Source organism: Macrotis lagotis, chromosome 1 (genome assembly GCF_037893015.1).
Source record: "Macrotis lagotis isolate mMagLag1 chromosome 1, bilby.v1.9.chrom.fasta, whole genome shotgun sequence".
Classification (NCBI taxonomy): Eukaryota; Metazoa; Chordata; class Mammalia; order Peramelemorphia; family Peramelidae; genus Macrotis; species Macrotis lagotis.
In genome coordinates, this window is record NC_133658.1 from 347,417,179 (window position 1) to 347,432,214 (window position 15,036).

Here is a 15,036-nt window from a genome sequence, read left to right on the forward strand (position 1 = left end):
CTTCTTTTGTCTAGTCACTGAATCCATTTGAACCACAGAACTGAAATCTTAGAAACCTCTAGAATGTTGCTCTACCTGAAGGATTCAACATCACAGCATTGCTGTTGTGTGGTCCTCCAGCTTAGTCCTGCCTTCTGGGCCCAAGCAAAGCAAATCTAATCCCTTTTCCACAGGACAGCCTTTCTAGTACTTGAAGATAAAGATAATCACAACAGTCTTACCTTCTCCAAGCTAAACACCCCAGGGTCTTTCTTTGATTCTCTCATAGTTTCATCTCTAGTTTCCTCACTGTCCTTACCATCTTCCCCTGAACATCCTTCCAACCTGAACACAAAATTCCCATTGTGCTCTGACCCAGGTGCAGAATAGGGGGACCATCACCTCCCTCAACTGGGACACCAGGCCTATATTGCTCAGGATGCTGCATCATCCTCTTGATTGCCTCAGCTTCTTCCCCAGGTACTTCCTAGGGCACAGCCTGACCTTTCAAGTTGTCCTTCCTCAGGGCCTTCTAGGATGCTTCAGCCTGATGAGGAGTGGGAGCCCAAAGCAGATTTTAGGGCTGGGCTCAGCTATCTGCCCTCATGTTCGGATTAGAGGCTACACGCTTTTCCTCAACTAGGGCATGTAGAAAACTTGAGGATGGTCAGTAATCTCACTCCAATTGGTTTTTGTCTACTAACCTAGTGACAATTGCATTTTAAATTAGCATTTATGTGTTATCCTCCTCCCACCCACACTTTGGAGCATATTTCAGGTCTGAGAATTTGCCAGTGAATGAAGCTTGAGAGAGAAAACTCAAAACCAGGCATGGCTCCCAAACTGCTCAACCGTCAACTTTCACAATAATATTTTTTTTAGTGCTGACCAGTAGGGGGAATACATATTTCTGTCCATAGCTGCCTATGTCTTATAAGCTATGTCAATGGAGAGAACACACACTTCATTGAAATCATGGATTCCCCAAAGTATATTTTTTTCTTCTCACAATGACCGGGGCGGGGGGGGTCGGAGAGAAGAGAGGTGTTTCAGGCCATGCCTAGGTGGAGCCTATATTCAGGCCCATTTGATATATAAAAGTCACTGGGAAGTCTCTTCCTGACCCATAATCCATTCTTGCCTATCATCCCACCATTTGGCTTTCACTTCTTCCTTTAGGTTCCCTTAGGTTAATGCATTGTCCCTTGTGAAAACACAAACTCCCTCATGAAAATCATTCTCAGTTCTTACTTACCAGGGCCAGCTTCAGAGTGGGAAAAGAACAAGAGGAATGAGGTGACCAGAGAAGCTGGGTCACCCAAGAACACAGACATTCAAGACAGAATTAGGCCTGGTGCCTTTCTGGCAGCAGTGATGGTCCTGGGGATGCCAACTGGGGCAGTCCCCTTTGGTAGCCCCAATAACACCTCCTCCCACCCAGGACCCTACACTCTGTCTTTACCTGGGTATGGCACCCGACCCTTGGTTGTCAGCTCAGTCAGTAGGATTCCAAAGGACCACACATCAGACTTGATGGTAAACCGGCCATAGAGGGCAGCTTCTGGGGCTGTCCATTTGATGGGAAATTTGGCACCTAAGAAAGAAAGGTGTGTAAGAGAAGCTTCTTTGTCTCTAGGGGGCTGTAGGCTGGGGACTTCTGGTTATACAGGTGTTCAGACTCACATGCTCACAGTTGAAAAGTCCAAGCTTCCTCCCAGTGAAGTTCACCTTAGCTTTCCTTGACTGGTCACTCTCTCTCACCTCAGGTATCTAAATAGTTGCTAAATCTTGGCATTCCTCTTTCCACAATATTTCTGGCAAATTTCCCCTTCTCTATACCCACTTGGAAACCACTATAGTTAGTCCATCATATATCGCCCAGACTATGGCAACAGTCACTCTCTATAATTATTTTTGTTTTTGCAAGGCAATAGTTAAGTGACTTGTCCAAGGTCACACAGCTAAGTATTAAGTGCCTGAGGCTGGATTTGAACTCAGGTCCTCCTGACTCTAGGGCCGATGCTCTATCCACTGCACCACCTAACTGCCCAGGCAATAGCCTCTTAGTCTATCCCCAATCTTTCCCTTCTCCAAATCATCCTCCACCGTTCAGCAGCTGAAGAAATTCTCCTAAAGCACAAATTGAACCATGTTATCCCCCTCCCTTGTCAATAAACTCCTTGGGTTTCCTATCACCTCCAGAATCAAGTACAGAGTCCTTTGTTGGGCGCTCAAAGTTCTGTGTAATGTGGCTCCTTCCTATCTCTCTAGTCTTCTTTCAAATTATTCCCCTTCTTGTACTCTTGGGCTCAATGATCACAGCCCACTCCACAGCTTCTGCCTGTGCCATTGTTGAGGGTCCCCATGCTTGGAATGCTTTCTTGCTTCCCCTTACCTTCAAGACTCCATTCCAGTACTACCTTTGGCAGGAAACATTTTCTGCCCTTCCCAGCCCAGCTGCTAGTGCCTTCCTTTCTATCCTTTCTATGCATATTTTCTGTTCCTATATATGTCCCCTAATGTCTCTCTTCATTAGAAGGTGATGGCTCCTACAGGAACAGATAGTTTTGCCTTTATGTCTGTGTCCCCTGTATAACAGTTTATGGCAAATATGGTTCCCAAGTACAGCTAGATCATGCCTAGTTTTTTCAAAATGTTTTCAGATCTGTGATCTCATTTAGTCTTTACAAGACCCCTTCCCCTGCTCAGTAGGTGAGGGCAATGTTTCTATCTTCATTTCACAGAAGAGATGATGTGACTGGAAAAATGTCACGTGATGAGTTAGGGAATTATTAGTGAGACAGGGAATTAAAGTTGAGATCATCTAGCCCAACTCTCCCACTTTCTGAAGAAGGAAATGGATCTAATGATATGAGCTAAATTATCCCTAGCCATACAACTATGAAGTGGCTGGGCTTCAAATCAGTTGGCCTACATTGCTCTCTGACTTGTTTCCCAATTGATGCATTTGCTGTACCCATCATAACCTTCCCTCTCCTCCCCTTTGCTAATTTATAACTCTGCTTTTCCTTCAAAATCAGACCAAAGTTCACTGCCTTCAAGGTACCATCACTGACCATTGCCTCAGTTAAGTTCAATATCCTCTTGGTAAACTGGATGGATATTACTATTCCTATTTTAGAAAGGAAGATACCAAATGGGCAAGTGACTTGCCCAAGATCTTATATTGAGTTGATGGTAGAGTTGAAGCAGCCCCTATGTCTGCTGACTCCAGGCACTTTCTGTCCCACCAGTCCACATACCTTGCCTGGCAGTGTATTCATTGTCCTCAATAAGTCGTGCCAGTCCAAAGTCTGCCACCTTGCATACCAGATTCTCTCCCACCAGGATGTTGGCAGCCCGAAGGTCTCGGTGGACATAGTTCATCCTTTCCACATAGGCCATACCAGATGCGATCTGTAGGTAAAACCCATGTTTGTAAGAGAGCTCTGACCAAGAGAATACTGGTTCCTCTCAGTTTCTGACCTAAGTCTTTAACTTATTACACATTAGTTTATTCACACATCCAGAGGGGGGGGGCAGGTTTTGAAGTTTAACCAAACACAACTGAGTCCCCGTTGGCTAATCCAACAAAGGGAGAGAGGTAACAGTGGCCAGAGGCAGGTCATCCCAGGAGCCCTTACAAAGCCCTTGTTCAACCCCCATATTTCACAGATAAGGAAAGTAAGGCCCAGGGAGAAAAAAATGACTGCCCAAGGCCCTCTGAAATCCTCAGGTCTAAACCCTCAATTTAAAGATGGAAGAAGCTGAGCACCAAGGAGAAGAAGCAACTGACCACAAGTAGGTGGCAGTCCAGGGGCTCAAACATAGGGCTCCTGGGTCTAGACATAACCCTCTTCTTCATTAACCATTTCATAATGGTAAGCCCCATTGCTAGACTATAAGTTCCCTTTGCATAGGTACTGGTGAGTCTGAATTCCTTAGCTGAGTTTCATTCAGGCAGTAAATTTTTACTGACTTTATATACTTAAAGATGGATTGATTGAATCAGTAGTAGCCCAAATTTCTCTCTCTCGTAGCCCAAATTTCTAAAGTACTTTCAGACTTCTCTAGCACTTATTAGCCCCTTAGAGAGGTAGGTCAGATATGCTCATTTGACAGATCCTGAAGTTGAGAGAGGAGGTTACCAGTTAGGCAAAGGCAAAGCTAAGGCAAGTCTTCTGAATTCAAAACTATCTCTTCTGCAATACCTTACTACCTCTCAACCAATTAACACATTCATTGATATCTTCCATGAGCAAATTCAGCATCATATTCAAGCTCAGAAACTTAAAAAGAGTTCAATTGAATGGTCCAAATAATAAATCCTACAAGTTTACAGAACAGGAGAAGAAATACTGGGTAGAATGGCCTGAGAAGAGGAGAGAACCATTTTATAAGTGAAGCAGCATTTGGGTGGACACCTAAGCCAGAATCCTGGGTGCCCTGGACTTCAGACAACTCCTTGGGCTCACCTGAGCAGCCATGTCCACCAGCTGGGGGAGCCGAAGATACTTGCCCATGTCACCTTTGAGGAAGTCCAGCAAGCTCCCTGTGGGAGGAAGAAGCAGAATTCTAACTGGGAGTGGCCTTGAGCCCCCCTCCCAGGATTCACCCACTGAAGGAGAAGAGTAAGGCCTGGCCTTGGCCACAGGAAAGGGAAGCCAGTCAGGGCACAGGACAAGGGATTTGAGCAGAAGGGCACTTTGGAGTATCAGTCTTCAGGCTCCTCAATGGGAACCAGGAGGAACTTGCTTTTCACACAATAGGATTTAGAAATGAAAGCCCCCCAGAAATCATCTCTCTTATGCTGCTGATGGGAAAACTAAGAACTCAGATAGAAAATAAATTTTCTACAAGAACACAGAGCTAGAAGCAACAGCAATATAATTTGAATCCAGGATAGTAGAAAAGGGCACCAGAAGGCAGAAGGCAGAAGATCTAGGTTCAATTCCCTGCTTGGTGGCTATAAATAGCTGCATGACCTTGAGCAAGTCACTTCTTTCAAAGCCTCAGCTTCCTCTTCTATAAAATCTCTAAGTTCCCCTTGGATTTTGTGTCCATGACTCTACAATAAGACAGCGTAAGGGAAAAGGAGCTTGAAAATCAAGAGAATGCCTGAGGATACTCATTTATAAGAGATTTGGGGATAACAGGATTTGGGTGAGATTTAGAGGGGAAAAATAAACCACCCTAGGTTCACAGTTTGGAGAGGACATTCTGATCTGGTCCCAGGTTGGCACATAAGGTAGCTTGGGGCCAGGTCCAACCAGGTTCCCAAGATGTTTTGTTGATGAGCCTTTTGTTCAGTTGGCAGTCCAACAAACATTCCCATTTAGGGCAGCAAATGAAAACAGTTTGTTCCAGCTCTTGTTTATTTCAACTCTATTGGGAGGTAGGGGGTGTGAATCCTTTACTCAGGGAATTATCTGTTTTATAAATGTCATCCATTAATTTGTCCAAACTCATAATTTACTTGCATTCCCTCCTAAAACCATAGGATTTAGAACCGAAAGGAAGTTCAATCACCTTTTATAAAAGAGGAAATTGAAGACAGAAATGGCCTTTGACATCAGGTTAGAGTTAGAAAAGATCTCAGAGGTCAAGTCCAGTCTTTTCATTTTACAGATGAGGAAACTGAGGAGAGAACTTGTTTGACATCACATATCTGAGTGAAAGTGAAACAGGATCTACAGTCAGGCAGGACTCTCTTCAGCTGCTCCAATGACTCACCTTTCCACCTGCCTGTCACTTCCCACAGTCTGTCCAGACTGTTATCAGACCCACCCGAAGGACCCTATGGCTTTCTCTCATACCCTGCAGCTCACCCTTGTTCATATATTCTGTGACGATGTAGATAGGTTCCTCAGACACCACCGCATACAGCTGCACCAGCTTCTCATGCCGAAGCTTCTTCATGACCTGTGCTTCTTGCAGGAAGGCTTCTGGGGACATAGTGCCAGGCTTCAGGGTCTTTATTGCCACCCTGGTGGTACCATTCCAGGTCCCTGGGGGTTGAGAAGCAGTGGGCTCAGGGAAAGGTACCCACCAGAGGGTGCCCACTTTGATCTCAGAAAAGGAAAATTGAAGTAGAATCACAAGATCCATTAGATATGATTAGATGTAGTGAAGTGAATGGAGGTGAGGGAGAACGAATGAAGAGTCAAGAATCACACTGAGGTTGCAAACCTAGATGAAACTCTCAACTGAAATAACTAAGTTAAGAGAAATCATGGTTTGATAGGTCTATGGTACCTCCCCAAGGGCCAAGGTATGACCAAATGACTATTCAGTGAACAGATGGATGGAGCCATGTTGTGAAGGGCAATGAATGGTGCCTGGTGGTCACTGTTGTGGGGAACAAGAACAGGAATGGTTCATTTGGAGTAGCAGTGGAAGGGATGTAATCAGAGCTCTAGCTATGGTCTGCAGAAAGCAGGGAAGCTCTGAGTAAAGGGAAGATGGCCAGGAGAGATCTTGATATGACTGACAGGATTGTGCCCGTGTACTTGTGTGCATGCCTCACCTCCCTTGCCAGTTCCTCATTTCATTTCCTTCATTTCAGGGATCATCTGACCTCTCTGACCTCAACACAGGGTGTCCCCTTATAGGTCTGAAAATAGTTGGAGCTTAATATGATTTTGCTAGTTGACCTGCACTTAACTAAAAGAACAAACTATATGCCTGAGCAGCAAGGGAGAAATGATGTCCATATTCCCAGACTAAGGTGAAGGGGAGAGGTATTTTTCCTGTGGCTTGGGTGGGGTGAGAATGGTGGAGGAGTGGCCAGGCCAGAGAGTCAGCTGGCATCAAGGACAAAAAGGGAAGGAGAAGAGAAAGGAGAGAAGACAGGGAGGGAGAGAAGTAAGGAAGGAGGGAACTCTCACCCATCCACACTTCTCCAAAGCAGCCTTGACCCAGTTTCACTTCCAGCCGCAGGGACTCCCGGGGGATCTCCCAAGCATCCTTAGCCAGGCCCTGGGTCTGTGGCTTGGAGGTCGGGCAGACATTGGTGAGCCTGTGGCACAAGCCATCAGCATGTTCTGGAAGGGGGAAGGGGAGAAAGAGAAGTAGGACAGGTCAGACAGTTGATAAGAGAAATTCCAAGATTGTCCACACCCTGCATTTAGTTCCTTAGCTTTTTCAAGATTTTGATTGAAATAATTAAAGTTTATTTGCCCTGGGGACTCTTTCTTTTTCCACTTCTTGCTAAGCACACACACACAGATTTACAAGCATGCAAAAACACAAAGACGTATCAAATATAACACATGCAGACAGACACTAAGATGACAATATACACAAATACAGGTTTGCCTGTGGCTATGTGACAAGCCCTGCAGGTTCTAGAAGCAAATATGCAGAACATATATGTGCATATGCAGATACAAGGCAACATAATCACACTGACACCAATGCACAAAGATGACCACAGAGATAAAAAAAAATCTACAAAACAGTCACACATGTAATAGCCCACTATCTATGCAGCTACACCCAAACACAACATATAAATATATACAAATGTGTAAGAAACCATACAGTCACACAGGGAGGTTCAAGGCTCTTCCCCTAAGCCATGACAGCTTTCCTAGGGACAAGTCTAGCCAGCTATCCCCTGGGGATGCGGGTGTCTCTGCAATACAGAGGAGCTTCTTTTGGCTTCTTTGCCTACCCCTGGCTCACCCACAGCTCAGTCCCCCACCAAGGATCCCCACTTTTCTCTCTTGCCAGGACTCCATTCCCATCATACACAACACAGACCCTTACTGCCAGACCCAAGGGAGCAGAGCAGGGACATCCCCCACCCCCCACCCCATTGTTGTGTCCCTACCCCTGGAGTGGACCAGCTCATAACAAAAACATACTGGAGTAATAGGCCACCAGCTGCTGCAGGCTGTTAAACTGTGTGCGGGAGGTGATGTAGAAGCCTCCGCTGTCCAGCTTTCGTATTTTATAATGTTTCACATTGAGGCCCTTAGCATTGTCGAAGTCAGAGACAGAAAGGCAATAGGCACCTATGAAAAAAGAACCCAGGGAAAAAAACAGGTTACAGAAGCAGGGCCTCTGCCAAGGAGTCCAGACCCTTCTCATCTCAGAATAACAGGCCCATACTCTTCACTCTTCTTTCACTCTCAGCTGGAGATGTCAGCCCCAGGCAGGAATCCTGAAAGGGAGCCCCTTTCCTAGAAGTAGGGGCAGAGGGGCCCCAGGCACACAAAGGACAGGGCATTGGCCTGTGGCCAAGACCAGGGTCATTGAGTTAAGGAGAGAGACTCTAACAATTAACCTGTTGCATTGCTCTGGTTAGTATGAAGAACATTCTGGTTCAAACCCAAAGCCTCAGCTTGGAAACAGGGGTACCCCAGGGAATGAAGGGGTGAAGGAAGCAGGGAAATCCTTCTCCTTGGCCCACACTCCAATTCAGCCTTAATAACCTTTGTATCAGATGACTAGGATTTTGTCCCCATGATAAACAGAGCCTTTGAGTGGGATAAGCACAGAGCTATGAGTCAGAAAAGCTGGGTTCTAGTCCCAGTTCTTTCCCTAAATCACTGTGCCACTTTCCCTCCCTGGGCCTCAGCTTCCTCATCAGCCAAATTTGGATAATAATAACTTCACTACATTGAAAGTATTAAATGCCAAGTCATTTTAAGAAGAGAGGCCTACACCTCCTCTTGGTTTTTTTACAGAGGTGGGGGAAATCAATAGGTGTGAAATACTATACTATCAGGTAAGATTCTTTGGCTATGTTGGTCAGCAGATTTTTTTTCTTTCTCTTTTCTTATTCTTTATCATAAGTGATGATTCTCTATCAAGGCATGGGGTAGGGATATAACAGGAAATGTAGATGATGATAAAGCAAAAGACATCAATAAAATTTCTTAAAAAAAAAAAGTGACTACTGCCCCCTGCTATCAACAGTTCAAGGTCTATGAGACAGTGAAATGCTTCTGAAAGTGGAGCTGGACTTTAGACCTGGAGTCCCAGGTTCTAGCTCCTGCTGCAAGCAGAACTGATTGACTCCATGTCAAGGAGCAAGTGATGAGTGCTCCAAGCCTAGTTTGCTCCTCTGTAAAAGCAGATAAAGAAACAGGCTGCCAAGTCCGGGGGACAAGAGAGAGGTAAGGGCAACAAAGTGCTTTAGCAAAATGAGAGCCATTTTTATGACTATTACTCCAGGCAGGACAAAGAATTAGTGAGTGTCCTGCCCAATCTCACCTTTACCTCCCACCCAGAATGCAAATCCCCTGGGGATTGGAAGCCCAAGATCTGCCTGAGAAAAAAATTAACTTGTCCTCAATCCAAGCTCAGGGCCACATACCATCAGCTTAATGGCCCTACACTTTTACCTGGGGAAGCAATAGAAACTCCACTCTCCTCAGAGGAGGCAGCAGTCTTTCCAAGCCAGAGTCACAAAACTCTTGGGAGGGGCTGGGCTGAGGGTGGGGAAATGCTTTACAAACCCCCAGTTCAGTCATATTCTATTCCAAGAATTAATTTCTCTGTCCACATAATAAGCAAAGGGAGAAGTTAAAAGAAAAAAGGGGATTGGGGGGAAAGTGGGAGGGAGAAATACTCAGAACTTGTAGGAGGTGGGTTTCTGGGTCACTGGAGGAAGGGGGATGTGCTGCTTTTGAGAACATAGTCTCCTCCAATGAGCCTAGAGCCTAGCCACCTGCTTAACTACAGAATTCAGGAACCAGGAGATTAATAACAAAACACAGCAAGTGATAGCTGGGAGGGTCCTTGGAGCATAGAATTTCACAACTGGAAAGGGCCCAGAACTCATCTAACCCAACCATAAGCTCTGAGAATGGAAGGACACCTGGGAAGAGACACAGAACAAGGTAGCAGCAGGCCTAGGCCCCGAGCATCCATACTCACTGCTCTTTTTGTCTCTAGTTCACCCAGGTGCCAGAGGCTCTGCAGAAGAGGAAGGCCGGAGTCCTCTGTTGTCATGGGTTACCTAGCTATTCCCAGCTCCCTGACCCACTTTCCTCACAGCTTTTGGAGAAAAGGCCAGGGCCAGAACTAGGGTCAGAACTACCAGGCCAGAACCAGAACCAGGGTCAGGACTGGCTTTCCACATGAAGCCTGTCACTCTGCTGATTAGCTGAGAGGGACAATGAAGGGGCCAGACATCCTCCAAATCCAAATACAAGATCACAACAGCATTGTAGTAGAATAGGAGGACAAGGAGGAAAAGAGAAGAGGTGGAGGTGATTTGCTCCAGCCCAGCAAGTTGGGAAATCAGAGCTGCTGTCTTTTACAGTGGTTCCACAGAAAAAGGGGATAATGAGGATGAAAGGGCAGCACTGGGGTATCAGGGGGAACTTGGGCCAACCAGAGCTCTGAGATGCAGACTTGATGAAGGTGCCCTGGCTGTCTCATGCCTGGAAGGTACTGCCTCCTCATCTCTGCTCCTCTGTCCCCCCATCTTCTATCAAGTGCCAGCTCCTCTTTAAAGCCTTGCCTGATCATCCCACTGGTCTGTACTCCTTACCCCCACACCCACAAATGACCTTGCATTTACTTAACTGTTTGCAGACTATAGCCCTGTTTGAGAAAAGTTCCTGGAGGTAGGGACTGTTTAGTTTTTCTAGGCACTCCCAAGGCCTAGCAAGATTTTCTGAATAAACAATTCAAAAAAAATTTATTAAGCACCTTTGATATTGTGGGTTTGATATTGTGATACACTGGGGAGAGAAGGCGGGAGGAGACTAAGATACAAAAAAGAGACAAAAGATAGTCCCTATCATCAAGCAACTTACAATTTAATGGTGGGGGGGAATCAATCTAAAAATGAATAAATACAAGAAAAATAGAAAATAACAAACAGAGGCAGTAGGATTAAGAGGGGTTAGGGAAGGCTTCCTGTCATAGGTAGGATTTTACTTGGGACTTAAAAGAAGCCAAAGAAATCAGTAGTCAGAGGGGAGGTGGGAGAGCCCTTCTGGTATGGAAAGGTAGTCAGTGTTTTGTTTATGAAACAGCCAGGAGGTCAGTGTCCCTGGATGGAAGAGAACATGTTGGGAGTGAGTTGTAAGAAGACAGGAAAAGTAGGAGAGGACTAAATTCTAAAGGGCTTTGAATGCCAGAGTATTTTGTGTCTCCTCTAGGGACAAAAGGGAGCCACAGGAGTTTATTGAGTAGGATAGTGACAACTGTCTTTGCTGAATTGAGTTCTAAGATTCAGAATTGGAAGAAACCTTACGGGTCACCTGTTAATGCATGTGATTGATGAGACACCATCAGTGATATTTATTATGCCTGTGTTTTTAAGTTTTATTGAGTGTTTTGTTTTCCCATTACACTCAGATTACTACCACTCCATGAGAGATCACTTGTAAAAAATAAAAGTAATACTGACAGCAACCTCAACAGAAAGGGCAGGTGACATTCCACATCTGTAGCTCTCTTCACCTCTGTTTCTTAAATGAACAGAAATATCTTTTTCCTCCTCCCTCCCCCCAACCCCAATGGGAAAAAAAAGAAAAGAAAACCAAATTCCTTACAAGATATATATATTATCAAGCAAAAACGAATTCTACACAGTGGCTATGTAGGGTTATCCCTTCTAAATCTCTTTTCTCCATTGCAGTTTCCACATACTGCAGGTCAGCTTAAGAAATTAAATGGTAATTTTAAAGGAACTTTGCAGAAGCCATAGATGCCACAGAACCAATGACCAAATACATAACCCAAATTTTACAATATGATATAAATACCCTACAAAAGAAAAAGAAAAGATTCAGATTTCTTCTCTGATAGGGAGGGCCAAAAAACTTTACATGGAAGGTGTGTGTGTGTGTGTGTGTGTGTGTCTGTCTGTCTGTCTGTCTGTCTGTGTGTATGTCTGTGTGTGTATGTGTATGTATGTGTATGTGTATAGTAGAAGGTACCACAAGACTGAAAAAGTGTTAATGTACTGATTTAAAAACAAACAAATAATAAAATAAGATCTGAAACCATTGGCTTCCAGCTTCAATTTCTGGCAAAGTTCTATAATAGATTATTAAAGAGATGGATAGGGAACATATGGAAAAGGAAACAATCAGAGAGGAGCAATATGACTTTATTAAGAACAAATCATGTGAATGTGATGAATTCAGAGAAGTATGGAAAGATCTACATGAACTGATACAGAGTAAACAGAGCTAAGAAAATATACACAATGACAACAATAATATAAATGGAAAGAATAACATCACACACACAAAATCAACAGTGTAAATTCAGAAAAATAGATTAATAACAAACATGACTCAAAAGAATAGGTGTGAGGAAAAAGCTCCCATTCATCCCTTTGCAGAAGTAGGAGGTCTTCAGATGTTGCACACTGCACATGTTATCAGACTTTCAATGTATTGGTCAATTATGCTGGATTTTTTTTTGTCTTTAAAAAAAAATACTATTTATTATAGGGGATGACTCTCCAAGAGGGAAAATAAGAAACTTTGGCAATGTAAAAAAAAGGCACCAATAAAACTTTATTTTAAAAGAAAGAATAATCATGCCAGACTAAACATTTCCTTTTTTTTTTTTGACAGGTTTACTGAAGACAGGTAGAACAGGAGAATTACATAGGTATAGTTTAGCTAGATTTTTGCAGATTATTTGATGCTCATGCTAGTCTGTTGGAAAAGGAAAAGTACAGGCTAGTTCAGGTGTCAAACCAGTCTAAAAATAATTGGTAAATGTTGAACAAAATAAATAAAAGTATATAAAAGTATATATATATATAACATAGATAATGTTTAATTCAGGGTTTTTGAGTCAATCTGCCCTGCATAGAATTCAATTCTAAATGTGTTTGAAACCACTGGCCTAGATGATAATACAATTAGATGGATTTAGAACCAAGTGATGAGTAGAAGTCAATGTTTTAATGTCAGTTTGGAAGGAAGTTTCTAGTGGAGGACCATTGGAATCTGTTTGATCCTGTGTCCAAACATTTTTGTTATTAAGTTATATAGAAACAGGGATGGCATAGATTCACAAAGCTGGATGGATAGCACTAGATGAAATAATTAGGATCCAAGAAGGTTCTAATAGTATAAGAGCAGGTGTTGGCAAGCTACTTTCTGACCCAAGGCCCAAATCTAGCCTGCTGCTTGTCTTTATATGGCTCTAAGCTAAGAATTTTGATGTTTTGAAGTAGAATTTTGCTATATTAAAAAAAATTAAATTATTAGCTCATGGGCCCTACAAAAATAGCAAGAGGTCCTCAGACTATGATTCACTGAATCTAGAAAGATTAAATTTAAAAGGGATTAAATGTAAAGTCTTCTACTTTTTAAACTGACTTCACAAGGACAATGTGGGGATAACAGAGCTGAAAAAGAACAGAAGGTTTAGGAGGCCTGAAAAACTCACATGAGTCAATAGGGAGTATGAAATGACCATGAAGAAAAGTGAATGCATCACAAGACCTCCTGAGAACCCTATGGAATGGAGTTGAGTGATGGGCCTGCCCCACCCTGCTCTGCTCTATTCTGCCCTGGACAGTCCGGTTCTGGGTAGCACTGTGCAGGGAGGATGTGGATAAGCTGGAAGCATCCAGGGGAGGGCAGCCACCAGGATAATCAAGTATCTTGGGTTCATGCTCCATGAGGAACTAGGGAAATTTAGCTTGGAAAAGACTTGAGGGAACACACAGCTGAACCCATTTCAGTATTTGGAGGGTTGCTATAGTGTGGATGAAGATGAGAAACTTCTATCTGGTCCCAGAAAACCAAACCAGAAGAAGTAAGAGTAAGAACTGCAAAAACACTAAAGTAGGCTAGACATCAGGGAAAATTTCCTAACAATTAGACATCAGACATTCTGCTATTGAAAAGAGGAATGGAGGTTCCTCCTCCCATTACTCTTTAAGCAGAGGCTGAATGACCACTTGTCTGACCTGTTTTAGGGAGAAATCCTTTGACAAAGAGGCTGGATTAGAGGTCCCTTCCAAGTCTACATTTCTGTCCACTATTTTATGACCCTGAGAACTAAGTAGGTAACATTTAACAGATTAAAAAAAACCTTAAGCCCAGTGAGGTCCAGTGACTTGCTTAAAATCAGAGTGACTTAGAGATGGAGCTGGAACTCAAATCTGGGTACTAGAACCTAAGCCAAGGACCTTGGAAGGTGATGGAACCAACAGATAACGTGGTACCTAAATGCCATGGTCTTTAGAGACACCATTTCAAGTTGGGGCCCTCCCTTTTAATCCAAGGATCCCAGAGCAGGGGATGAAAGGAATGGATACCTTTGGTGGTCTCACTTTCCCGGACCAGAAATGTGCCTCGAGGATTCTCCGAATTAAGCAGCAGGCGCTCAGACTCCCGACGTGTGATCTTGCCAAAGTACCACCTTAATTTGGGATGGGGGGAGGGAGGAAGGGAGAGAGAGACTACTGATGTTTGATGATTTAAAAAAATAAATTTAATTTTAAATAGAAGGAATGAAGTTTGTGTTGGCCCTCTACAATATCATTGAAAGGATGCTAGAATATAGAGTTTTGCTATATTAAAAAAAATTTAATTATTAGCTCATGGGCCCCACAAAAATAGCAAGAGGGTCTTAGAGGTAGTCACTAGTAATTCATCCCTATCCCCCATTCCCATTTTAAACATGGAGAAGTTGAGGATTAGAGGGTTTGACCAAGATCCTTTGGGCTGGAAGCGGCTTTAAACTCATGCCCACTGACTTTCTAGCACTGCCCTCTGGGGTTTGATGCTAGTGGATTCTTTTTCCTAAGGACCTGGTAGAGATGAACAGTGAATTTATTATAACAGGTCTCATTTCTATAGGGTTTTATGCTTTATCAAAAGCTTCAATTGTGAGGTAGCTAGTATCAATCTTCCTTTTCACAAATGACCAAACTAAAACTGAAGGAAGTGATTTTCCCAGGAGTGAGACTTGAAATCGGGTCTTTTGATTCTAAGGTCACTGCTCTTTTTCATAAACACCAAATGCCTTCTTGAATTAGAAAGGCAAACACTCTTCCCCTGAACAAGCCCACATGAGCCAACCAAAGACAGGAGGGACAGGGAGCAGGGCTGCATT

The 15,036-nt window shown here is 43.6% G+C and overlaps 1 protein-coding gene across 18 annotated transcripts in view; it reads right to left on the reverse strand.

Annotated features, from left to right (window-relative positions):
* The window catches only part of SRC (SRC proto-oncogene, non-receptor tyrosine kinase), a 109,771-nt gene that overhangs the window by 3,675 nt on the left and 91,060 nt on the right, over nucleotides 1-15,036 (reverse strand). For all 18 annotated transcript variants that reach the window (XM_074211937.1, XM_074211936.1, XM_074211935.1 and 15 more), the window contains 7 exons: nucleotides 14,237-14,340; nucleotides 7,848-7,997; nucleotides 6,867-7,022; nucleotides 5,808-5,987; nucleotides 4,455-4,531; nucleotides 3,243-3,396; nucleotides 1,442-1,573 (listed from right to left, as the gene is read on the reverse strand). In XM_074211937.1, coding sequence (XP_074068038.1) covers nucleotides 1,442-1,573; nucleotides 3,243-3,396; nucleotides 4,455-4,531; nucleotides 5,808-5,987; nucleotides 6,867-7,022; nucleotides 7,848-7,997; nucleotides 14,237-14,340 — 953 coding nt within the window. The remainder of the gene's footprint in view (nucleotides 1-1,441; nucleotides 1,574-3,242; nucleotides 3,397-4,454; nucleotides 4,532-5,807; nucleotides 5,988-6,866; nucleotides 7,023-7,847; nucleotides 7,998-14,236; nucleotides 14,341-15,036) is intronic.